At 38.7% G+C, this 26888-nt stretch overlaps 1 protein-coding gene across 2 annotated transcripts; it reads right to left on the bottom strand.

Annotated features, from left to right (window-relative positions):
* Positions 1–2167: 2167 nt before the first annotated feature.
* dennd3a (DENN/MADD domain containing 3a) lies at positions 2168–25968 on the bottom strand. 2 transcript variants are annotated; one of them, XM_007564885.2, is made up of 30 exons: positions 25753–25968; positions 22227–22328; positions 21925–22071; positions 21701–21842; positions 21362–21477; positions 21145–21275; positions 20867–20978; positions 20645–20764; positions 20445–20543; positions 20242–20361; positions 19783–19898; positions 18928–19083; positions 18745–18841; positions 18556–18659; positions 17291–17475; positions 17056–17215; positions 16410–16566; positions 15795–16017; positions 14576–14655; positions 12824–13003; positions 12561–12731; positions 10328–10457; positions 9981–10088; positions 7518–7615; positions 5800–5954; positions 5507–5573; positions 5328–5400; positions 5124–5233; positions 4893–5030; positions 2168–3565 (listed from the first exon to the last, which is right to left on the bottom strand). In XM_007564885.2, exons 2-30 carry the CDS (start codon positions 22305–22307, stop codon positions 3344–3346), a joined length of 3798 nt encoding a protein of 1265 aa, XP_007564947.1. In that variant the 5' UTR covers positions 22308–22328; positions 25753–25968; the 3' UTR covers positions 2168–3343. The 2 variants fall into 2 exon arrangements, with proteins under 2 accessions (XP_007564947.1, XP_016533427.1); XM_016677941.1 differs by having other exon boundaries at positions 25897–25917.
* Between the last annotated feature and the right edge of the window lie 920 nt (positions 25969–26888).

Below are 26888 nucleotides of genomic sequence, written 5' to 3'. Positions count from 1 at the left end.
GTTTATTTATTTATCTTAAATAAATATAAAACAAATAAGAACAAAATTATAATCCAATAAAAACAACATAATCAAAATAAAATGAATCAAAATAATCAAATTTTTAATCAAAATAAAATCAAACAATATCCACAATTTTTGTTCTGATTTTAGCTGCATAAAAGTGACTGGAAAAAGAAAAACTACACAGATCTTCTCTCTCAGTATGCACCAAACTTGTGAAATGTCTTAAAAGAAAACTAACAGTATTCATATGAACAAGGAGGAATAAAAATTATTAAAAAAAATAATTTTAATTAAAAAAAATGTAAATATATATATATATATATATATATATATATATATATATATATATATAATCTTGACTGAAATAAAATTTACAAATTTTAGTGAGAATGATTTTAGCATGCATATCTTTATCAGTGTTTTAAAAAAAAGAAATGCGTCAGCTTCTGTAAATTGAAGCAACAAATTCACGACAAAGAGCAGCTGCGACTTGATGCCGTAAAGAAAAATGTCTCTGGCAGAACAGCAGAAGGTTTTGAGCCAAGCTAGTTCCCTAATCTGTATATTTTGGGACCGCTTACACCTGAAACTCCCTTTTACCAAGTAAAGATTTATGGATTAGAGAAAGTGATTAAAAACTCAGCAGGAGACGCAGAACGCATCCTATCCCCAACTAGAGCCGAGGAACAAGTCGAGCTGCATGCTGGGAGATTAACAGCTGCTTATGGCTTTATGTTACCAAACAACGTCCAGCACAGTCACACAAAGTGCAGGCTATTGTAAATGCCAGAGTCCTGGAGGTGAAAAACACCTCCACCAGCCCCACGGGGGATCAGCAGCCATGCAGGGATTTAGTGTTTTGCTCAAGGACACTCGAGCAGGGCGGGATTTGTCTGTTCGACTTTGTTTTGTCTTCCACCGTGCAGACTGCAGCAGGGAGCTGAGCAGCTCGTTTTCTTCCTGGAGGGCAGTTCTTTGAATTAAAGCTGGCATGATTTGTAAAGTCAATGAAAAATGAGCAAACTGACACAAAAACATGCTATCTACTCCAAGTAAGTTTATGTGGACGATTTGAAGCTGTTGATACTGTTTGTGACGTCATTGTAATCATGTTTACTTGACTTTGTAGAAATGCATGCAGACTCAATAGATGACCGATTTTTCTGCAGGTCTGAAGCTACGAAATGTTGGACCAATTTCGTTCCTTCTTGGTAAAACTGCGCCCTCTACTGATAAATATTAGAAAGTGCATTGTAGGCATTGGACAGAAGGAGATTATCACATTGCTTGAATAAATATACCACATTTTCACAGTACAGCTGTAAACAACGGTGTCTAAAATAATCAACCAACTGCCACTTAATATAGAAAATTCACAATGATGCCATTAAAATAATGTAAGTGATTATTGATAGAGCTGGTTAAACAATCAAGTCGTCTAAGTTGATCGAAATTTCCCATTTTGATCATTTCATTTTATGGGTATTTGTGTAATCTATTTAAAACTAGTTTTTTTTGGTTTGTTTGGCATTTTATATGCTTCCAAAAATTTGAAGCCACTTGGAAAAAGTTTGTTTCTAGCAAATCCCTTTTTACTCTATTTTCAACACAGATCAACAGTGATAATCTCAATACTAATCAGTTTTTGCCACTATATGACAATTATATGCCCCCATAAACCTAATAAATACTCCACTTGATACTATGCAATAACTGACATACCACTAAATATGTCAGTTTTGTCCCACTCTTATTTGTGAAAGTATTTTAATTTAGCAACAATGGAGGATATATTTAGACCGAAAGCTGCATATTTAAGGTGATTCAACAGCATAACAGCTGAATTTAAGACCAGACTTTTACTAAATCTCTCAAAAACTGCATTAATTTTGTGTTTTTAGCCTGTTAGAGGTGGACTGCTGGTGCATTTTCTATTACTACCCTGTTTCATAAATCAAGTTATCTTGATTTTAAAAGTCAAAGGTTGTAAATGAGTTTTTCTTCTTCAGGGTTTGATTGAATTAAAAAAAAAAACAACACAATTTTATCAAATCCTGTTTCTGACATGCTGTGTTAGTTGTATGGCAGACCCAAAAGGACAAATATCTTCCAAAATATTTTGTAAAAATTAGGTTAATAATAATAAAAAAAGCAGTACATGTTTTGTTTTAAAAAGTATTTTTACTATTGGTTAAAAACTTGAATAGTTTTGGACACAACTTACCCAATTATGTCTTTGCGAAGTAAATGAAATAAAAAAAAATGCATATAAATAGAACGCATTTAGATACAGCAGATAAATAAAAAATAATAATGAAATATATGAATCTGGGGAGATTAAACAGCCAATATGAGAAAAAAAAATAATCTCCAACAATTGAAGCATTTTACAGGCATGTTATAAACATCTGAATGTTAAACATGTGAAAAATTCAACATTTTCTGGTCCCTTTAACTACAAACCAACTACATCACACGGTATACAATGCATTGCAGAAATATAAATACATTTAAAAAATAAGAGGAAAGAAAGCTGTGTGTTTTACTTATTAATATTTTTGCCACATTGCAACCACAAACAATGTACTTCATTTTGTTTTATTGGACAAATACAAAGCAGTAGACAATTGTGAAGTGAAATAATTTTCCTCTGCATGGAAATCTGTTACATGTATAAAAAAGGTTTTCATTCGAGCAGGACAATTACGGTAATCCATAAAAACAAAATCCCAATAAAACCCATCAATGCTTGTGGCTGTAACGTGGCAGAATGTGACACGGCTGAATACTTTTCTAAGCGGTAGGCGTGCGCACAAGTTCTCAAGATGCTCCGACGTATTCGTCGACTCCAGTTCCCATCACCATGCATCCTCGTATTGAAGCACCGCTGTAGGGGCTTTCCCACAGTGCTGCTGACATCTCCAACCTCTTCTGTATTTTCATGGTATTTTGACTCCTTGGAGCTGCAGATTTCCACGTCACACACACAGCATGAGGTGAAGCTAAACGCACATAACGTCCTCGGATTGCACATGGCCTTGCATAACAAACACGTATGTAGAATCTAAAGTGAGACACTTTGGAGTAAAAACCCATCAGCACACTTTGTGTTTCAGTCGTTCGTCTTTGCTAAAAACTTACAAAGGTGTCAGTTGTGTTAGTATTGCTAACATAAGTTTTAGAAAAAGGCTTAAAGTTGCCGAATTCATATAAACTGGATGCTTCACATGTAATTCCTTCATTCATTTATCAGTCTTTATTGGGCTTCCCTTCATTTTTCTGTATTTTTTTTTAACCTTCACTGTTCACGAGAAGTTCCACATTAGTTTTAACAGAGCTAACATTTGCTGGAGTCCAGTCCTCGATCCTCCACCTTCCAGATGGCGACTTTCCCGTCGTGCTTGGCGGCTCCGCTGAGGACGTAGCGGTCCTCAGCCGAGCAGAGCGCCGTCACCTTGTCGATATGGCCGTGGAGCTCCTTCAGAACCTCGTAGCGCTCCGTGTCCAGGATGTAAATCTTCCCCTTGGTGGAGCTACGGCCCATGCCCCCGACCCATACCTGGTCAGAGAGATGGAGAGAGGAAGCAGGTTACACGTTCCCTGTCCCAAATCACTGAAGTATTAAGCCACTTCCGAATTATTTAATAGACTCATTGGACAGTGATCAGACTGGTTTATTTGTTAATTTAGCTGAAGTGTTGTTTTGTTAGGCCAGAAACTTCTACTAAACAGATTTGATATGGTAAGAATCAGTGCTGAACTGGTTTAGAAATTATTTAGCTGACAGGAAACTACATCACCTCCACTTACAGTACTGGTGTTCCTCCAGGGTCTATGTTGCACCCTTCTTCATATTCTTAGAGGATCCTTATTAATAACCCTCTAAGGTCTTGGATCTGCTCACACAACTTTTTTATAGTCCAAAAAACTCATCCGAAACACTCCTAGTGAAATCCAAATCTGTTCTCTTCCCGTCTCCAGAGCCTCTCTCACCACGTCTCATCTCTATCCCCCTAGCACAGGGGTGGCCAAGTCCAGTCCTCGAGAGCCACCATCCTGCAAGTTTTAGAAGTATCCTTACTCCAACAGACCGGGATCAGCTCTACAGAGGCCTGATAACGAGGCAGTCATTTGATTCAGGTGTGTTGAAGCAGGGATGCATCTGAAACTTGCAGGATGGTGGCTCTCGAGGACTGGGCTTGGCCACCCCTGCCCTAGCATACCGACAAAAACTTTTCATTGGTTGTTTTAGGGCTGCACAGTGGCGCAGTTGGTAGAGCTGTTGCCTTGCAACTGCATGGAGTTTGCATGTTCTCCCTGTGCATGGTGGGTTTTCTCCGGGTGCTCCGGTTTCCTCCCACAGTCCAAAAACATGACTGTCAGGTTAATTTGTCTCTCTAAATTGCCCCTAGGAGTGAGTGTGTGTATGCATGGTTGTGTGTCTCTGTGTCGCCCTGCGACAGACTGGCGACCTGTCCAGGGTGAACCCCGCCTCTTGCCTCGAACGTTAGCTGGAGAGGCAGCAGCACCTCCTGGCCCCACTAAGGGACAAGGGATGGATGGTTGTTTTAGAATGGTGGTGCATTTGATGAAATCAGAAATATGGATGTCATGTTGCATTCAAGCACTTCCTGGTCACAAAACGTTCACCGAATGAACAGCAAATGCGAACAATGCACACAAAATTGTGGCAAAAATGAGTGATCATAAATCTGGTTTTATTTGGAAGTAAAACCAATATAAAAAAAAACACTAGTTTTATAAAGTTTGAAGTCTGTGCTGTCCAACCGACAGTGTGCACAGACCTTAGACGGTTGAATTAGGCTGTAGAGACAAATGATTTTTTATTATCTTTGTTGACAACATGAGTCTGTTTGTGAATGAACCTGGTTTTTGACTTGAATCATGCAGTAGCATCCAATGCAGTCCTGCAGCATCACGCGGTTGATAGGTCTGCTGGTGTTTTTAATGTGCCAGATATACACCTCTGCAGAGTCGACACACACACTCCAAAGCTCCTCGCTCTAATACAAACACAGGGAGGACGATGTCAAACATTTACACACTTGAAATACATGAACACAGTAATAATAACAGACTGTCTGTCTGTGTGCTACCTCAGTTATCAGCAGAGCAGAGCTAAACGTGACTCTCTGTTGTTCGGGCAGATTTATATGTTGTTTTAATGTACCGTTCCTCCAGACCTCCATTATGCCGTCCCTAGCGCCTTAGGAGAGAGAGAAAACACACACAGTCAGTAATTTAGAGAAGAAGCCCATTCATGCTTCATTCGTCTTGCTTTATTGAGAAAAGAAACTCACAACACCAGAGAACTCCACCACAGCTGTAGACCGACTGCAGGCGATCGCAGGAGAGACGAAAATGTCTCTTCACCTACAAGACGAGTCGAGTAAATCCACAGCGTGAGATTTACCTGGGAAATGTTTATTCATCCAGATTCTGACTGAGAAGGGAAGCAACCGGCTGATTTTTCACTCGCCTGCAGAGTGGAGACTTCCCACGCCATGACGGTTCCCTCCGCACTGCAGGAGTACGCCACCTTGTGGCTGAACATGACGGCACACGTTTCACACATTTACCCAGGATGCATTTTTACAGAACATGTGCATCTTTTAGAGAAATGTATATTAATAAATTAGATTTCAACGTCTAAGATTAGAACAATCAAACTATCAGCCTCTGATGATGCTCTTGTGTTAAATAATCAGTGATACGTTTAAAAAATATATATATATATAAATATATATTTAGAAGTTATAGATGAGGTGTCACCAGTATTTTTCGTTGTCCAGTGCGAGTCCTGTGACCTCTGCCCTGTGCTCAGTCAGCTGCCTGTTACAGACCATGGACACCAGGCTGATGATGTAGATGACGCAGTCCTCAGAGCCCATCCAGACCTGATCTCTGTCAACTCCCAGCATGCAGTTCTGAAAACACACAAACCCAGTTGATAAGCTTCAGGATTAATATAACTATTTATTTGTTTCCTTCAGTCAAAGAATATTTAGTGTTTTTAATGCTGTCAGATTAATTGTAATAATATTCAATCTATTGAAGGAATTTGGGAGTTTTAACAGATATAACACAAACAGAGTCAACTCGCATTTTAAAAAGTTAAGCTCATTAACACATACATATATTCTCCACCAGGTGGCGTGAGTGCTTAAAAAAAAAAACCCATACACCTCTGATTTTTTTTTTTCTTTCCAAGAGACAGAGGTAGGATAAAAAAGTCCTAAGGAGATACTTCTCTCTCCGTTTCTGGTGAATGTTTACCTCACAATGATAACATGCAAGTTTCTGCAACCAGGAAAAGAAAATGAAAGAAAAAAAAAAGGCAGAGGGAAAAACTGCTTCATCTGTATCTGATTTCAGTGGCATGTCTGATGGATAACAGCTGAACCTGTCTGGCTCTGGAGTCAAATATTTTTGATTACCAGCAAACTGAAGCCTTCTTTTGTTTATTGGCCTCACTCATCACTGGTTTTCCTAAAGCTACACAGAAGTTCAGTCCCAGTTCTTTGAGTTCCTCTTTGCATTGTGTTTGGAAATGTTCCTACTTTGACTAGTGAAGATGATGGTTCCCCATCAATTCAGTTTGCTTATAATTCATTGGATAGTTCTTAATCCAATTTTCAGCAATTTCCTCAGATATTTCCTTTGCTTGATGCATACCAATCTTCCCAAAATAGTTTAGCATTTTCTTTACAACCACAACGTCTAAGAAATTAGACAAGTGGTTTTATTGCATCATAAAAATAGATTCGCAATCATTTGAACGGCCTGCAGAGTCCTGACCCTGCCTTTGGAATAAATAAGAGCATAGACTGTGACAGTGATTCTCGTCCAACATCAGTGTCTGACCCCACTGATGAGCTTTTGAATGACTGGCCAAAAATGTCCACAAACGCACTCCAAAAAACTGTGAAAAAGCTTTCCCAGATGAGCTTAAGCTGCTACATCTGCAAAGTGAGTCCCGGCATCACATTAAACCCATGGATTAAGAACTGCATGCAACTCCACTTCATATGTCTGTGAGGGCAGATGAGACAACACGTCTGTGAGGGCAGATGAGACAACACTGTGGTAGTATAGAGTAGCAGGGATGATAATCTGTTCCTTTAGTTTGGTTTTATATAGTACCAAATCAAAGAGCTTGGAATAATTACTCAAAAATTGAATCCCAACAAATCCTTGTCGTCCCTTTGAAACAAGATTTTATTGAGAATGACTGCATTCTCAAACAAAGCGTAGAGAGCATGCAGAATATATCTAAAATTTTACTATTAAGCAGAGTCAAAAGGTGTGTCTGTCCCAAACATCAGCACTGAAAAACAATATCCGCTATGACTAAAGACGGCTTACGCTCTTTGACAGAAAACAGAGGGTGTGATTTCTTTTGTTTTTAAGAAGCTTTTCTGTAAAAAGAAAAAAAAACAAAAACAAACTGTCAACTTGAAAATCACCAGCATGCTGCTGGTTTCTCTTACCAGTCTTGCATTTCCGACTTGGCAGGTTTGTATGAGGGACCAGCTGGATGCATCATAGACCATCACCTTCCCTCCACCCACAGACACCCATAACTGACCTGAAACACACACAAGCAGCATTTATACGTTATTTATTGATTTAAAAAAAAAAAATACTTTCACCAAAGACACTTATTAGAAACAGAATGATAAAAACCATACAAGAATGAGGTAAAAAAAAAAAAGTTTCCTGCAACTGCACCAGATTCCATTTAGGTGTGTGACCATTAGACAGTTTGAGTCAAAACCCTTCATGCTCTGCAGTACTCTCAAGCGGTCTGACTCCACCCTGGCTTGATCTAACGGTCACATTTTTTCCTACATATTCACTGCTGCTGGAATAAAAAGAGAGAGAAAAAAAAAGAGAGAGAGCAACATCCTGCGTTTCATAAGGGGAGCAGAGAGAGAAACGTAGTCACTGAGAGAAGGGAGTGGTGAGGAATGAGGGGGTGAGAAAACTGGTCCTGGGCCAGAAACTCAATTCAGTGACCTATATTCAAGCGGGAGAGGCTAGCTCAGGGAGACAGACATGAATAGCTAGATGTGTCCTTTTCAGCAAAGAGAAGGCTGCCACAGAGGGGCTGTGTTTGTCATTCACATGAGTATATTTGAGTTGGTGGTAGGTCTGCCACCAGCTTGTTTCTGAGTGGCCCCAGATGGCTGCAAACTAAAGGCCACGGCCTTTGTTGCTCCTTTTTAGCCTCCCGCAACCGTATAGCAACAGTGTACCACCCACAGAGACGAGAAGACGACAAAAAAACCCCAAAAAAGTCACAAGTCATGTTTAATGGTCAACAGAAGTTTAGTTTGACCAGTCAAGGGTTTACCAGAAGAGTATTTTGATGCAATAGGTTTCTAAACGTCTGCACAAAAATGCCAGAGGAGCACACAAAAAACAAACAAACCAGAAGTGATGAATAAACAACAAGAATGATCTAAAATCAGCTGGAATGTGAAGCGTTTTGAAACAGACACAGAGGTGAAGTTACAGAATAAAAAAAGCTGAAAAAACTGGAACAGCTGCCAAGCGTCTAACAAAATCTTTAAATATAAACAGAAAAGCCTCATATGTTTCTAAGCTAATGTCGCTACAAGTCACTTCACAATTTTTGTTTCTTTAAGACGTCATGAATCTGGGCACACATCCAGCACATGAGGCGCTCCTCAGGGCTCCATTCTCGGGACACTTTTCTGTGTTACGACACACACATTTAAATATTTTCTTGTTAACAAATGAGTCTCTGTCAATTATTACCTTAATATTAATATAATATATAGATGTGTGGGAATTTTCTTTAATTTAATGTAAATAATTGTTTGTATACTCCTCATTTCCCAAAAACTTTCAGGAAACAAGACACAAAAAACTATTGCTTACTCCTACTTGTAAAACATTTTTTTACTAGTTTATATCATTATTTGTTCATATGTTTCAACTTGCATTTTTTTTCAGTTTAATGAGTGTTCTTTTAATAAATTTATTGTGTTAATATACTTTTTCTCTGAATTACCTTGTGTGAATAGTGTTAGCATTAGCCTAACAATGTCTAATAATTCCCCCTGTTTTCCTGTGTCTAAAAATGAATCTGAAATAATTCATTTCAATGTCACTCTCAGGCTGCAGAGCTTCCTGCTGGTCTGCAAAGGAAGACATTTATATTTAGTTTGCAGTGGAGTCAAAAAAAAAATCCAAGGTGAGTTTAGAGCAGCAATTCTCATATGAACCATTATCTTTTATAGTTTTTTTGTTTTGTTTTTTTAGATTAGACCCTGATTCAAATGGCTGGATCATCACCTCCGCATCCCAAAGTCATGGAAAAACATACAGATCTTTTAATTTAAATCAGTTATGATGGATCAGGGAAACATGAACATGCAGGAAAGAAGCTCTTGAGGATTGTCGCTTAAAAATGGGCGTGTTAAGAAACATACTCAAACATTTATGGGCTGAAATACAGGCTTGTCCAAAACCTTTAGCTTAAACTGACAACAACTAGGAACTTTTGAAAAGCTCTGAAATGGAGGCTTCCTTTTAATTCAGCGTTTTCACAATATTCAATGAATTTGACAAATGTCTTTCAGTTTAGCACTTTCCCAAACAGGGAGACCGGACGAGGAGGAACTAGTGCTGCTGGAAAATGTAATGTGCACATACACGCTTTTCCCGTAAATGTAAGAGCTGATTGTAAACCAAAGGTTAACTGCATAATCAGTAATTGTTAATTGTGTCAGTCAGTGGGGGAGGAGGGCACAATGCAATGTAAGATTACAAAACACTTCTACTGCTGAAAAACCACCAATCAAAACCCAGACTTCCTTGTGGACCAATCAGAGACCAGAGAAACCTGACACTTGTCACCACAGTGTCAACAGGAATGCTGTAGAGACTGCTTTATTTGTTTGTGTGTGTGTGTGTGTGTGTACCTGGAGTGTACAGCAACACATCTACAGCCTGGGGTACGGCAAATTCCACTGACGGGTTTATTTTATGCTTCAGCGTCTCTGAAGTTGTGCTGGGAACCATCATCTGAGCTGGAGACGCATAAAACAGAAGGAATTAACCTTTAATGGGATGACTGCATGGTGATGCAACAGGAAGCGCTTTCAAGCACCAATAACTACAAAAAAAAACTTCCAGATGACGCATTACGTGATAAAGCTTCTATGAGCAGAGGGTTTAGCAAGAATGTTATGTGACTGAAAACAGATAAGAAATGCAATAATAACAAAAGCAAACGCAGTAGTGTTGCATGGAGAAAGAGATTTCTCACCTTCTAGACTCATGCGGTCAAAGTAAGCGAGCTTAGAAGCAGCATAGATAGCTTTGCTGCTCTGAAGGCTGCCTACTACAGCGTCCATTAACAAGGCGTTGGTCAGAGCCTGCTGCATGTATTGTGGATCCTGGAGACAAAGATATTTTAGATGTAATAAGTAAAGAAACAAAACAAAAAGAAAACCTTAATTTACCTGCTGTTTGTACATATTTAAGAAGAAAGAATGAAACCAAACAATTAAAAATTTGACCTAACAGAGATAGGACTTAATGTTTAAAAAAAATACCGTATTTTCCTGGACTATAAGTCGCAGCTACAAAAAAAAAAAAAAAAAAACTGGAAACGCACATATAAAAGCCGCTGGTATCTGCTGCTCTCGGTTTTCCAATAAACCTGCTGGGTTTATTAAGGACGCAGCCCTCCGTTTCCAAAGCCGAAACGTGGTTTCGATCACGCCGAGTTTACGTGCAGCGGCTCCATTTCCCTCCTGTACTGCCAGATCGATAGTCCTCAACTTAGAAGCTGCATCATATGAGTTTGAAAACATTTCTCTGTCGTGCCTGCTGCTAGCATGTGCTTGTTCCAAATGAAAATTAGCACTTTCTTCTTTGATTTCCAATTTTGACTTCCAATGATTCACTTCCTGCTAAAGCGCCCCCTGGTGGTTGAAGAAAAATCCGCAGAAAAGCCGCACCAGCTATGAGCCGCATGGTTCAAAGCGTGGGGAAAAAGTAGCGGCTTATAGTCCGAAAACTACGGCATTTATGATTGAATATTCCAATGTTTTATTAATACTGACCCACATTTTTTTCTTTAAACCACACAGTGTCCCCGCCACCTTCTGCAGGCTTTCACATCTCAGCCATTGTCATCCATGTCAAATGTAAACAGCAAGAGTGGTGAATAGCATGCAAACTGTGAATGCATGGCACTTGAAACATAAAAGTGAACTAAATAAATCCATTTTGACGCTGCACACATTTATATAGTAACTATGATTGTAACTTAGTGTATTGCACAGCTCTAAATGATACTACACAATTTGCTAATAGTTTTTTTTTTTCCTTTTTAGTTTACAACATCAGATCTCTGGTATCTGGGATTCTAGTTATTAATGTTTGGATATTAAAATTGGCCAAACAAAATGGCAAATCCTGTTTGCCAAGATTAATTTAAGACATCGGGATACATTTTAAATTGTGATAAAAGTGGGTTACATCAACTTTAATCCATATTAAGCTCACTTCTCAGAATATGTAATTCAGGATATATGATATAATATAGTTTTAGTTTAAGAAATCATGTATCAAATAAGTTTTGGCAACTCATTTTCATTTCTATCACACTGTTGTGTGTTTGCCTAGAGTTTCAGAGATGCAAAGATGTACGTTGCATTTGACAAATACTGCTCCAACTTTGCCACAATATAAATTTATCAAGGCTACTTTTAATCAGTCCTTATATAAGCATTGTTTATTATAGGCCACTCTGGTGCACGCAAGTGAAAATGCTCACCTAAAAGTATAATACTTAGAAATACAACCGACACTAACTTGTCTAAGTTGTGCAGAACTTTTCCAATACTGACTTTGTCGTTAAATTATTTCTAATAAATAGACAATCTACAGCATACAGGTACAACAACAACTTTGGTTTTATTTTTAAAAAGTCAACACTTTAAAAAAGTGTTATTTAACCTCAGTTTTTACATAAAGTAAAAAGTGATCGGGCAATTGCTCTTTTCATGCTGTCTAACGTCTTTTGTTGGCTGATTAGTTACAAGAGTTTTTTTTAATCAGTGCTGCTTATAAAACATATAAAAACACTGCCATGTGTATCAATGATCACCTTGCAGACTGTGCACAGCACAGATAAGAGGAACTGAGATTTTTCAATTCAGGTGGCGAGTTAACAGACGAAAGAAAATGAAAATGTGTGTTTCAGCTACAATGTCCGGTTTCAAAAAGGAAAACCTCCTCCTGCTGCTAAAGCATGCATATTTTTGGTCATCTGCGCCTGACAGAATTTCAGCCACACCCACACAGGTCACTGCAGTTCATGTGTGTGTACATGTGAACATACATCGAGATAAAAACAAGGCAATAAAGGTGAGAAATAACTCAATAATTGATCTTGATGGGGTGTTTCATTTCCCACTTTCATTGTTCTCCTGCAGAGTTTTATAATTTTGCCAGTTGCACTTACACGCCCTCCTAGACCAAAGCTTTACCTTGTGTCGGTCAGCTATTGATCGTCCTGCCCACATCTCCTTGATCATCAGATTCCACAGCTCAGTTTCCGTTTTCAGGTTCGCCTCGAATGTCTCCTTCCTTCCATGAACACGGATCTTCAGGCTGGGGATGCGTAGAACCAGGAAGGGAGCAGAGGACACCCTCACTTCCTGTCAACAAAGAATTGTTGTCGGGTTTTTTGTTGTTTTTTTTAATTCTTATTTACTGGCTCGTGTTGTTTATTCTCGGTTTTTCCTCTCACCTCCAAGTCTCGATATTGTGCCACCTCCACGTATCCCGGTCGTCCGTCGGTCAGCAAGAAAAGCCGACGCTGAGTCATGGCGATCTTCCCCACACCACGACTCGTTTTGACGGAGGACGACAGCTTGAAGACACATTCGGCAGCATCAATGTGCTCCAGCACGGATGCCGGCAGACACACCTTAAAAACAAATAGAAAAAAAATATACAGTAATTACATCCAGAAAAATCCATCACCAAATTTATCTAATCAAGTCTTAAAAAAAAATAATAATAAAATCCCGGAACTTTTTCTCATTCCGTTTCATTGAAACTATTGACCCTTTTGTTTTATTGGGATTTCAAACAATAAACCAACAAAGTGATGAATAATTGTGGAAGAGAAGAAAAATGACAGTCACATTTGGTTTGTTTGGGAATATATATCCATGCCACTTTTCAGATTTGCATTTTTAGAAAAATAATTGAGCCGTATATCCTTTACAACTATGCACCACCTCGTGCTGTTATTGTAGATAAAATAAAATAAAGCTTAAGGTTGTAATATGGCATCATGTACAAGAAAAGAGCATGTGGTGTGAATATCTACGCAGGAACCTGTAATCGCCGGTGTAATATTTAATATTTAAAAGAAAAGTCTTCAAAGAGATCTTATGCAAGTTCTCAGAGACCACTAGAAATATCTAATTAAACTCAAGGACTTAATATTTTCTATTTTGCTTTTTTAAATGATAAACATGAGGGGAAAAATATGAATCTAATCATCCAATGATCAAATTACACAAAAAGGATCTTAAACTTGTATAACACAAATGGGCTAACATATTATTTTCACATATAAACTGAACATTTGCATTCATTTAGGGAAAAATCTGGCCATATTTATGCAAAGTGCTGTTGCTCCTCCATGACTGGAGCGATTAGGGACATGGAAACGGCATGAAATAAACACCATCTGATAAAAGCTGTAGGATGCAAGAGGAAATTAAGGGAGAAGAAGCAACCTGCTGTCTGCATTGCCGGTCTTATAGGTTGAGCATACTGCACTAGAAGTTACAACACTTTTCATTTATTCAGTCGAAAACTTAACTGCGAATCAATCAGAAACCTTTAACGCTTTACCCGAAAATTACTACAGTAAATAATTTATGTGCCACGTGCAATGATAAAGCAATCTGATCCTACTTCAGTCAATGCTTCTTATCTTGAAACAAATCAGTAAAATGGATGAAACATCCTGCTGTCTTTAACAATTTGCAGCCATGCGTCACAAATATCTCCATCTTCTGTTCACTTACAAACACCGCTGCCAACCTGATTCCTCCCTGATAAAGACAGGCATTGTTCTCAAAAGTATTTTTGAGGAGTGTCTCACTCTTCCTTGTACCCAGAGGTCACTGTGAGGCAGCATACTTCTCTATCTCAGAAATCATTTCTGTGTTTGCCGTTTTAGCATCTGCAGACAAGAACAAACACGACGTGACGGAAAAATAGGAGCAGGCTGCTCGCGTCAGCTGGGCCTGATGGGCATGTCGGTATGTATTTAGTGAATGCGGAGCAAAAAGAAAGCAGAGACCTCGTGCAGAACAAGTGAAAAAGAAATTGCTTTGGGAATTTCTCCAAACATTTACTCGCACATAAAAAAAAACAATTAAAAAAACAGACGTCAGTAATTGACAAATTAAAATATTTTCTACAAAGTTCTCTCCTGTCACAGGTATGGATATCAACACATTTCATTTTTGGTACAGACCTCTTGAGCCTCGGCCTCAGTCTCCTTCCAGATGGTGTAAAACACTCTGAATAAGTCTGGACCAACCTGCTTCTGGTGACCTGCAGCACGCACACACACACACACACACACACACCACCCAAAAATACACTGGTTGAATACCGAGCTGAGCCACATTTTGTTTTTCTTAAATCTGCCGACAGAGCAGTCTTGTTTGAAGAACTCTGTTGCACACAAATGTGTCCAAACATCTGGTCGGTGGCTAAGATGCGTTTTTCTTTCTCTTTCAGGGCGTTTGATGTGCCAGCACGCCTGCAGCGTGAGCAGCTGGAGCTGGCCTTCAGCGCGACATCAACACAGCAGCTGTGTGTGCTCTCATCCACCGAGACACAACCATGTAATTTTTAGCCGTGTGGGATAAGTCAAGTCAACTAAATTTAATCCTATACATCCTCTGCTGAGTTAAAAGCACCAATTAAGCAGCTTAGTGCCACCACTTGAAAGGAGAGACAGCATGGGATCGCTAGTGATGTGAACTGAGAATCTGACAGCGTTCAGATTTTTAAAGACATCGTAACCTTTTAATTTTTAACTCGAGTCCCGGCTATCTACTTCCATAGGTGTCTGAGAGTGTTTCCAAACACTCCAATAATAAAAATAAAAAAAAAACTCGATTACCTATGACAGGTGAGTTTAAAAATAGAAAGGGTTGCATCTCTGGGAAAACTCCACCATGAATTCATTTTTTTAAGCACTTTTTTCTTGTTTTTCCACAACTTTGCAAATATATTGTGAAGAAGAAGTTCAATGTTGAAAAAAAATTGAATATTCTAAGACAAAGCAGAGCTACTTTCAAGTGTTGTTATTCAAGTTAGTTCCACATGGAAACATTTGCAGGATGTGTAAAACAAGCACACGAATGCTAGAGCAGAACAAAGCTTATATAAGGCCTTGGTTTAATTTAAAAATGTATGTGAGAAACTCTTCAGAAGGGCCAAGTCAACCATTAACCCAAGAAATAAATGTTTGCCTGAAAAAGCAAAAGAAAGGGCACAGCAGAAAGATTCCTGCAGACAATAGTTAAGAGCAAGTAGTCCAAAACCTCGGAGTTTATAAAACAACCATAAACTAAAGTACAAACTAGCAATAAACAATGTTTATTGCTAGTTATCCCTCATTAACTGTAATCAAGCCAAACACACATGTAACAAAGTACAGAAAAAAAAAGTTTGCTCCTTACCTACGGTGAGAGCATCAAACAGTCTGTGAATGGTTCCTTGGTCTTTTACGATGCCAGACTCCTGGACACATTTCACAAACTCCTCCAAGTGCATGTATTTTTTCGGCAGCTGGAAACGCTTTACTGCTGCGTCTTCCTGTCCCGTGCCCTGGGTCGCGCGCTCCCGCTCCTGTTCCCTCTTCAGCCGACTGATTAGGCGTTTGATCTCCGGCCTTCTGTCCGCCTGCAAAGAGGATTTTGATATTCAATACTGCTGAGGCGTTGCTGTCCATGTCACTGTTAGCCGCTGGTAATACAATACAATGAAAAAGGCCCATCCCAAAACTTTTTGTCTAATTTGGTGCGTTACAAGCACAATCGTCAATGCTTTTTACTTAAATGTTATGTGATAGAGGCAAAATTTAAATTTATTTAAATATAAAAATCGCAAAAGACTGGTGTAGATTTGTTATTTACACCCCTTTCTCTTCCCCTTCATAATTATGGACACATGTTGGTGTAATGTGATTAAAAATGGGTAGGAATATTAGGGCAATGACACATTTAGACCTCAGCAGTAGTTTTAGTTTATAGATTCAATACGAAATAAAAAAAGTGCCGTTGGTCTGAACTGACCTGTACGCGCTCAACATCTGGCAGGGAGTCTATTAAAGAGTTAACCATCTGAGAAGGGAAGATTTCTGCGTCGGTCTTATAAAGACTATGAAAATCCTCCAATGCGTCCAGACGCCTGTTGGACACAGTGTTCACCAAACCCCGGAGGTAATGGTATCTGCACACAGAAGAACAGACTGGATAAGCCACACACAAACCGTAACAGGATTTCATTTATCATCTAGAGCCCTTTAAGAAATCTACTAAGGGGCTCTGAAATCTTGAAAAGCAGCCAAGTAATTCACAATGACTGAAACGCAAACAAAAACAAAGGACATAATGATAAAAATCTTCATGACTCATGAGCTGTAACCTGTTCTTCTGGAAGCGGGCTTTGTACTAAATAAAGATACAGAGGAAAATAAAGCAGAAAGGCGGATTTGGCCTCTTTTTTTTAATTTCTTTAAGGAAGCTAGAAGTAAGAAACTGAGGCAGGAATGAGCCAACCAGAAAGATTACATAATCAAAGGGGTAATTGCTGCTTTTTATTTGCATTACTTCAGAGCTGAATCATATGATTGTTCTTCAGTTAGTGTCAGCAGAAAAGTATATTTGAACAATCCGGTCAGGTGAAACTATAAACCCTGTCTGTCATTTCAGCAGATACCTGGCCAGCAGTGCAGATTCATCAGGTGGTGTCGCATTAATAGCCTTCCCCAGTGAGGCAACCATGTCAGAGTAATAGTTCTGAACATAATGATAGGCTAATGGCGGCGGGAACTCTGGGAGGCGGAACACCTTCAGAGGTTTCTGAAGAAACTTCAACCCTGGGAGGAAAAAAAACATGCAATCAGGAACGACATCGCATTCAAATGATTCTCAGTTCAGTCACCAGTGCTGACCGCTATCGGGACTGATCTTCCGAATGGAGAGTAGTCTGTTTGCGTTCAGCGGGACCGATTCGTTAATGGGTTGGTCGAGATTCGGCAGACTGGCTCCCAGCCGCTTGCTCAGTTTGCGGTCAGGGCCAGCTCTGGACAGCTCCGACATCGGAGGGCGGCGTGGGGATTCTGTCATTGCACGATTCCTGCAAAGAACAAAGTCGGGAAGAGGATTTGGTTTGACAGCGAGAGAAAGTCGTTTGATCAAGCTTCAGAAACTTCAGGTATAAATATTTAAACCACGACTCCTCCACATCAAATGTCACTCAAGAAAGCCAGTGTTCAGTAGGAAAAAGGGATTGTGTAATCTCCCAATATGCTTGGCAATGGCAAATCATCACCAGTGTCAGCTATAAAATTTAGAATTGGGACAATGTTGGTTTGGGGATTCTTTGGGATTTCAGGGTCCAAACTCATGTAGAAGGATCAGCTGGGGACCAGAAACATGGTAGACCCCTAACTGGTTACCAGCCATTCAGAAACTAAAAAACAATCTTTTTCCACTCACTGAGCACAGAACACCTGAGGATTACCAGGTCACACCAACACCAACCTTTATATGAATTTTATTGCTGAATTAAGAAAAAAAGTGAAAATGATTTTACAAATCAGTCAGGTGCTTAAAATGAAGTCGGAGGCATGGTTTCTTTAGCCCTCTAGAGAGCGAGACTTCCAAAGGAAAACAGGAAGGCTCAACAGAGAACAGCCAAGTCGCTCCAAATTATTTATTTTATATAATTTTTCAACCTCGATCTATCAAAATGTTGGATTTGGAAATGTTGGCAGCATTTCGGAGATCACAAAGTTGATTAGAGGATCTACATTCTTGAATAAATCCCCACACAGCCTGATGTTTTGTAACGTTAATCATGACTATTAAAAACAGTCAGACAGTTTAACGTGTGAACTTTACAAGTATATATTTTTTGCTTCAGAGTATTACTAATATCTTCTTCTCCTTTTACTTATATCAATAAATGACTACTTTACACAGTTGGGCAAGAAAAGAATACTAAAATGTTCATATTTTTTTACTGCATTAAAAAAAATAAGTGAAAATGTTAAACTTTTCATCTCTTAGATGGAGAAGGGACAAGAGGTGTAATAAGTGATATTCATAGTGACTGAAAGTAATTAAAAAAAAATATACCCAGAAATTGTGTTACATAAAGTGATTGGGATTTTTATCGCTGCCACTCAGCTGTGACATCATAGCAGCGTCATACCGGTGCGCGTGGCTTTGTGTCATCTGCTCCATGCGGCTGAAGGAATCTCTTTTCCGGTTCAGCCTGTCCCGCAGGAATGAGTGAAAGATGTGCGTCTCTAACACCTGAGGACAATTCCAGCAGAGTCAGTCACAGTCTGTGTGCATGACAGAGAGTCTACATCTTAGTTTCACAATGGTCGACAATTACCTTTCTGTAAAACAGCTGGTCGTCTGGCTCCCTCGTTCTAAGAAACTCCTCACTATTAAAAACTCTGTGTTCATGGTTTAAAAAGTCCTGGACTCCTCTGACAAAGAAAAAACAAGGTGCCAGTAGAGTGTAAGACTTTCTGATATTTCTGTTCGTTATTTTAATCTTTCGGTGGATCCTCACCTGAAGATGTTGACCACCAGTTCCAGGGCGATGTTTTGGATCTGGGAGTTGAGTTTCTGCTGCCAGCCTCTACGCTGGGAGCGAAGGGTGTTGACGTCTGTACCCGTCCCAAGGTGGCACAGCTCCAAATCGTACTGAAGCTGTAAGCTCTCTGCCCTGGAGAACGCAACGCACAAAGGAATTTAGTATAGTTTGGGATTATATCCACTATCAACTCTTCTAATTTAAAAGCCCCCAGGAGGTAACCTAGACTTAAACTCTGATTCAGATTTGACTTCTGTCATGAAACTATTTTTAGCACAAGTAATTACCCGCTAAAGAACTACGATCAGATGAAGTACCGATAAACTGGCCTATAACATAACAGGTTTGGGAGCATCTAAGGCATTCAAGACATCAGCAAAGCAAAGACAAACTAAATGTTCTTTATGGTGTGCATAATCTTCAAAACCTGACCTTCGGACCTTTAGGGAAATATTTTGTTCATTTGGTTTCCAAATGCTCAGACAGCAGTTTAACGACGGTATACTGACACACTTTCAACCTGGCTTGAATTTCGTCCTCATTGCAAACATAAACTGTGGATTTAGAGTCTTTTGAGTTATGTTTCTACCAGCTGTGCACATCCAGAAGCTGAAACGTTTTGTTGACTCATCTTCATAAAAACATCTGAGGCTGGGTGAAAAGCATCTGCGGACACCAGCTTCGGCACATATTGCCAACTGGATTTAAGCCTAAAACTTTGACTAGGTCATTCTAACCCATGTAAAAACATTTACGCAAATAAATTTCAATCAATAACTAAATAAAACAGCACTACAGCAATGCTTTTAGATTGGGGTTAGCGGGCGTTACCTTGAAATAAAGCACTCTGCTGCAGCCAGAGGTAAGGCAGGAAGGTCGACAGCTTCAGACCATGATGTCCGAATAAAACCATCATCCACATTCACAAGGATCAGGTCCTCTGTCTCCTAAATGCAGAGATAGACGCATGTAAAACGTAGCACAGTTTAACAGAGAAGGGCTCAGTCTGCAGAAAAGAAAGCTTCTGTGAAAATGTGAGCTTCAATGAGTCAATGAATAAAGATGAAGACAGCTGAGAATAAGCAGCCATTGTTGAACTCCATATTTGAGTTTACTAAGGACAAATCAGACACTATACCAATTATAAAACCTCACATTTTACCACCAGATGCGGATTTTACAGCATAGAACCATGAATTCTTTAGTTTGCATCAGTGGTTTCAATTTAACTTATTTAGTAATTCACTGGTAAGCAAAATTCAAGCAATAAACGAGTGGCGGTGCACTTACAGCAGCAATCTCTTCAAAGTGATTAATGTGACAGCCCATCAGGAAAGCGGTCGGCGCCATAAGAAAGTCCAGCATTCCTCGGGCCAAGACAGGAACGTAGGGCTGCTGCCAGGACAGTGGCTAAGAGCAGGGAGCAGGAAGAGATAAACTAAAGGATATTGTTTTAAGCTTCTTTTTTTTTATTTTTATTTTGTTAACCTAACCTGCAGGTACAGCAACAAACTCTCTGCCACCAGAGTCAGTCTGGCCCAGTCTGAGGAGAAAAAGACGATCCTCTGCTCTTGCAGAAGGCAGGAAAGCACCTGGAAGACGCAGCAGTGGGAAAACTTATTAGTCTGTTCTAGAATAGCATTTTTACAGGTGTTGTGGCTTCATGTTCTCCTGTGTGCTGTGAAATAACCACCTGGAGCAGAGCCGTGTGAGTGAAACAGAGAAGAGGAAGGTGAAGGTTGAGGTCAACAACGGGACTGTCCTGATCGTCTCTGGACGGGAGAACCACTTGAAGGGGACGGAGACTAAAAGACTGACAAACACATTTTATTGTTTAGATCTATTATAATGTGGTGTAGAAGGAAAGTATAATTTAGTAAAGAACATGCAAAGGAAGGCAGGAATATATTCTGACCACATGCAGCTGTCCAGGAGGTGGTAGGGGAACGAGGGACAGCTTGGCTGAAAACTCCCTGATCGTTTCTTCAAGATCCGCTTGTCTCACAGTCCGCAACTGGACCAGCAGACTGGCAACAACGAGAAATAAGCATTATTACAGATAATATGTTAGAATCTTTCTGTAGCATCTTATACTAGTCATGTGAGAGATTTCCATTAGATCTGACATGATTATTTTAGGTAAAATCATGATCAAGTAGTCCAAAAAGCAATGCATTTACAAAATGACGTTACCATGCCAAGCAGTCTTTCAGGGCGTTGTAGTAGGGAAACTTTGAAATGATGCACACAGCAAAAGGAGCAAACAGACGAGACTTGGGTGCGTTCCATCTGTGGCCATTTTGGAAAACACTGTCCTGAAAGGACTGTTAAGATAAAAGAGGATCAGAAGTAAAACTCCGAATTGATCATATCCAATGTTTTACTGATCAAGCTGCATGCGTGTTTGTACCTGCACAGCTCTGTAGTAATGGACAACAACTCCATGGGTTCGATTGCCAAACAGGTCGGTAAAAACCAAGAAGTGATAGGCGTCATCTTTCTGCTCACTGGCTAGCTGAAGACCATCTAATCAAAAAACAAGAGGCGCCAAATAAAACACAAACACTGATAATCTCAGCTGTAGGAGGTATGTATGCGGTTATTAAAAAAAAAAAAAAAAGTGAACACAGGTGGTGCACAATCACCAAGCTGCATAAAGTATGTCCAAAATATCCGACGATGAAGAGCACCAAGTTTTGCTTCTGTGAAAGCACATTAGTATATAACTGGTTTTGAATGAAAGCTGTACCAGGGAAACAGAGCTGAGGCAAAGCGATGAGGTCCAGATCCTTCGGAACACTGATGTCCTCCGTTGCCGGTACCGGCGATGCTTCGTGACGACTGCTTGAATCTCCATTAGACACGCCCTCCGCAGCACGATCTCGCCTCTTCTGCAGGTTACAGAAAAAAAAAAAGGCATTTGGCTCGAATGATTTCTATTTAATTTTTAAGAAATTAGTTAACGAAGCAAACCTTTTTAATGAAACTTCTCCTCCTCTGCACACGGCTGAAAGCTGGACCAATGACGTGGTTCGAGTTGGCCTCTATGGAAACAAACGGCGGAGCATGGACCTGCAGTACCTCAGGATCCAGCAGGGGGAGCTCACTTGACTTTGTGTGCTGCAAGGGATTGCGAAATCGTATTACTTGTCGTAGATGTATGATAAGAATAAGTCATTATGTTTTTATAATCACAAACGTGATGATGCAGCTTGGAAATCGAAAAAAAAAACTGATCAAATTTTTCATCCCAGTTCGTTTTTGAGCATACGTACTTGCGGTAACTCTCGAAGCTTATCGCTGGGAGCTCCGACCACTACACAGGCCTCCAGGAGCCCAGATGGGAGCTCCGCCATCACATCAGAGTTCACACACTCCTAGAAACACACACACACACACACACACAGCAGCACACTTACATACACTTGGAGACATTTTGATGAGATTGCGTCACTAATAATGTAATATTTTGCATTGTTTGAATACAAATTGTCCTTGAAAATCAGCACGACATATTAATCCAGAGTTATTTTAAAACAGAACACAGCTAAAATATCCTGCATCCGTTTTCATATCTGTTATGAAAACAGTTTGGAAACTGATATTTCAAATTGATAGCTCACCTTTTACACTGTGACAAACCGAACAGAGGAAGGTAGAGCTGCTGTGATGGCTAATTGATCACTCTTTTAACAATAATTAAAAAAAAACAAAAAAAAAGAAACCTTCAAAGGGTTTTACATAAGACACAAACAGCTGCACTGATTATATTTGCAAAACATAACATGAGTCTATTAAAAACTGCAAACACCTTTTCTCTCATGATTTACACGCAGCATTGCATCCACAGAGCAGCTGTGTCACAGGGTTACCCACTGGTGCATTAAACCAAGTGTTTCACCAGAGGAATCGAAACCACAACCGCTACCAAATTACCGTCACTGAACCCCTTTTAGATTCTCTGGCGCTGACGTCCTTTTCATATGGATTTTCATACTTAAAATCACTGGTAACATAAAGCATCCTGGACACTAGCTAAAACATATTTATATTTTATTGCAGTATGATAAGCTATTTTATAGAAGAATTTACAATCGGTTTTGTTACTGTAGGAGCACTACAATCAAAAGTTTTGCTCTCCCTGTTCTTCCTAAACACACAAGAATAACCAATTTTGAGCATTATGGAAAAGGCTGCATTCTTGTTTTAAACACCAAATCCACATGAAAACCTCATCTGGCGAATGTAAAAGGTTCCAGTTAAAATTCCAGTAGAATTTATCCAAATCCACATTTATGTCAGGAAGATAAACGTGGGCTCTTTCCATGCCTTGTTTGTCACAGTTCCAGTTGTTTTATGCCTTTACATTTTTTGCTCCAAATGGTGAAAGTTCAGATAAGTCAGTCAAGACCTCTGTGTCAAATCCTATTTATACCCCACTAGAAGATGAAGTCATGAGTTATTCATTACAGATTCTAGAGACTCGCACCAACTGGGCAAACACTTTCAAATAATAAAGTGCAATTTCACTTCAACATACCTTAGATATGAAATGTTGTTCTAACTGACCTCAATAAATTATGAAAATACTTACAATGAAAAATAAATGTCTTTTATGTGATTTAGCGTATGAGGAGGACATGGTTTGTTTAAATGTATGAAAGTATGTGCAGGAAGTAGAAAGTAGGAAGTAGGGAAAGAAGACTGGTAACATGTTGGTAGAAAATGGGGCTATGAATTGGTAAAAGGGCATACTGATCTGGAGGCATCTTTACCGTGACAGTGACGCACCTTTTGAGGCTTTTCAAGAATATACTGGTCATTTAGTTGATGAAAATCTTCATTACTAATTTTCATTCAAGTTTTCATATTTAATGTGATGTTTCTCCTTTTCAAAATGTCTTTATTTGAGAAAAAAACATGCTTGTTTTACATTGGATCTTAGTGCAACTAGCATAAAGGAACAAATTATACATTACAAAAAAAATGCTACGGTTACTTTTATTTTCCAGGAAATGAGATGGGTGCCACTAAAAGCTTTAGGGGTTATTTTCTGTTCTTTCACAAAGGATTTTTCTTTTTTTACAACCACTAAATAAATGTTTTGAATTAAAAGTGGGACTTTTCTTAAAAATGCCAGTCACGACAGTCCTAAAGCAAAAAAATATATATATATTTTTTTAATTCAAGCTTTATTTGCAGGTTTTTACCATCTTCCAGGTTGAGGAAATGATGTAAAAAGCGCTAAACACAGAAACATATCCTGTAAGTCTGTTAGCATACCACAGGTCATCTGTGAACATCTGACTTGTATTAGCTTCAACTAAAGGCTGAAACTGAGAAGTTTAAACATTAGCCTTCTTTTCATCTTATTAAATATTCCTTCTATCGAATCTTTTATTCATGTCTTGCTGGTTTCCCTTTCGGTTTCTACATGTATTTCTCTTCCTAAAGCCAGTCACTTAATTTCTATCTTTATTCTTATTTCAACATACTGTCTGTTTCACCTTTGTCATGCATTCCCTCTAAGTCTTCGGGTCATTCCAGTCTCTGACTAACAACCCCGCTGTGCCACGAAAAAAAAAACAAAAATAACAAAAAAAAAACATCACTTAACTCATTTATAGACCTGAAACCCCCTCATTAAGCAAACTTTGAACGTTGCAATAGTGGCAATGATTATTTGCGCATTAAAATAATTTCACTATACAGGTAAAGAAAGTTTCCTGATAAAAAACTAAAGGGGGAACTTTATAGAAAGGTACAAAGAGCACTTGCAAAGTAAAGGAAATGCATTACCCCAAATAAACATGTTTGCACTCAGTGCAGACAGCACAAACTGAAAAACAATACTTGGGACTTGAATTTGGTGTTCACCTTTGGGAGGCAACTCTACACTGCAGGACATTCAAGTCGTTTAACAAGTTCTACCTCATATCTGTCAGAGACCAATGACAAAGGCATATATTGCGATTTTTTTCCCCCTTTATGGTTTATAAGCAAACTTGAAAAATAAACACTGGTTGCACAATAGACTTCCTCTTTGACAGTCTGAGAAAAGTCACATAATGATTTTTTTTTCTAGGTTTTCTTATCCTCGGGAGAGTTAACAGCTTGTTCCAAAAATCGGTATCACATTCCCCCTCCCACCCCCAAATTTTACAGCAAAGATTTGTGTAAATAAAACAAACAAACAAACAAAAAAACACTTGAATATATTGAACAATTAGTTTCCTTACTTTTTTAAATGGTAAAAGTGTCCAACTCTGACTTTATAAGCGACCTCATAACTTCATGACAGACAAAACCCCCTGAGACACAGGAAGAAGGTGACCTCTTAAAAGCGAGTGACATGCCCCTTTAATAGACACCAGACAAAGGTTTTATGGATGTTTTTACAGGCTAATGAGGAAAAATAAACTTCATGATGTGTCCTAGTGATCATCGCGAGGGAGAAGTACCAGAAAAGGGCTTATTTACATGTTTAGGTTTCAAAACAATGTCCTTTAGAAAACAAAAAACAAAACAAAACAAAAACAAACCGTGCATATTATAAAAGCAGAAACTACCTTTGGCTTCTCTAGTTCTCTGTATTGTTTGAAAAACATATGGCTCCATTAGCCAAATCGTTTAACTAAAATACAATTTTCAAACAAACAAATTAAACCAGAAAGTACCAACAGGTTAACGGTTTTCTGCAATTACTCTACCTAAACAATGCTAACTGCATGAACTATGACAAAATAAAAGCGAGACGTGAGTTAAGACAGACCAAGTCATATTGAAAAAAAAGTGACTAACCTTATATTACTCGATCATTTCCATTGGGTTCGGTTCCGACATTTGGTTAGCTTGCCAACACAGCCATTGTTCGCGGTCATAAAGCCGTTTAAAAACTCCACAAACTTTCCTGTACGCTCTGATTCAAAATTCACAGACACTCACCCTGGTTTACCGCTGATTTATCAAACTTAGCAACGATACGACCCTACTGTTTTCCCGTGCTCTGTCAAAATAAAAGCTTAGCTCCCAATGAGAAAGATGACTATATGTTTTGAAATGTCGCCACCTACTGCATTTTTAAGGTACTGCATATTTATTATTTAAGATCATTCAAACTTGTACTGTATATGTGCTACAAGGTAGCTTCAGTTTTGTTCTGGTTTTTTCCTGTTTACTTTAGTTAGGGAGGTAAGTTATTGCCATTTGGTTTACTTACTTTCGGTTAATATTTCAAAAATGTTTGTTTTCTTTGTTGGTTTAATCTAACCCCAAGATATGTTACATTACATTGGTTTAAAATTTACAACGAACTAATACATTCAGGGGAAAAATATTTCCTCTTTGAAAATTTTAAATGTGTTTAGACCTACCCTATGTACACCCAAAGTATACCAATTTAAATCTATGTATCTGTGATGACATCAAATTGCCACCAGATGTCGCCGTAGATCCTTTTGATAAAAAGAATCACTGAAGAGGCTTCATTTAAAATTATGAAGATTTTAGAAACAATAAAATATTTAAAAAACCCAACTTCTACTCCTTGTTGTTAAATGTTACTTTTCAATTATTGGCTTTTCAATGTATTAAAAAGCGTGCTTTTATTTCACTAATTTATTTCACAGCAACACAGTTTTGGAAATAGATTACGTCACCTTGGGTTTAACAAAGTCAGTTCCAATATTATTATTGGAACAACTTTTAAACACTTGAACTAAAGTGTCTTTTTCTGGTTTCAGGCAAATGTTGCACTTTTAACTTCTGTATATTCATGATATCTTCAATAATTTCTTCCTGCCTTTTTATAACTTAACCTACATGTACATTAAGAATGGAAAAAAGGTTGTTTAGGAAACAAAGAACCACAGATTCACTTGTTTCGACTTAAGGCAGTCATATTGACCCCCACCTTCCAAAAATTTCTGTATTTGGAA

This window comes from Poecilia formosa, unplaced genomic scaffold (genome assembly GCF_000485575.1).
Source record: "Poecilia formosa unplaced genomic scaffold, Poecilia_formosa-5.1.2 Scaffold169, whole genome shotgun sequence".
In the NCBI taxonomy this organism is placed as follows: Eukaryota; Metazoa; Chordata; class Actinopteri; order Cyprinodontiformes; family Poeciliidae; genus Poecilia; species Poecilia formosa.
Note: the sequence above shows the minus strand (reverse complement) of the source record. Positions and strands in the feature narration are given on the sequence as shown.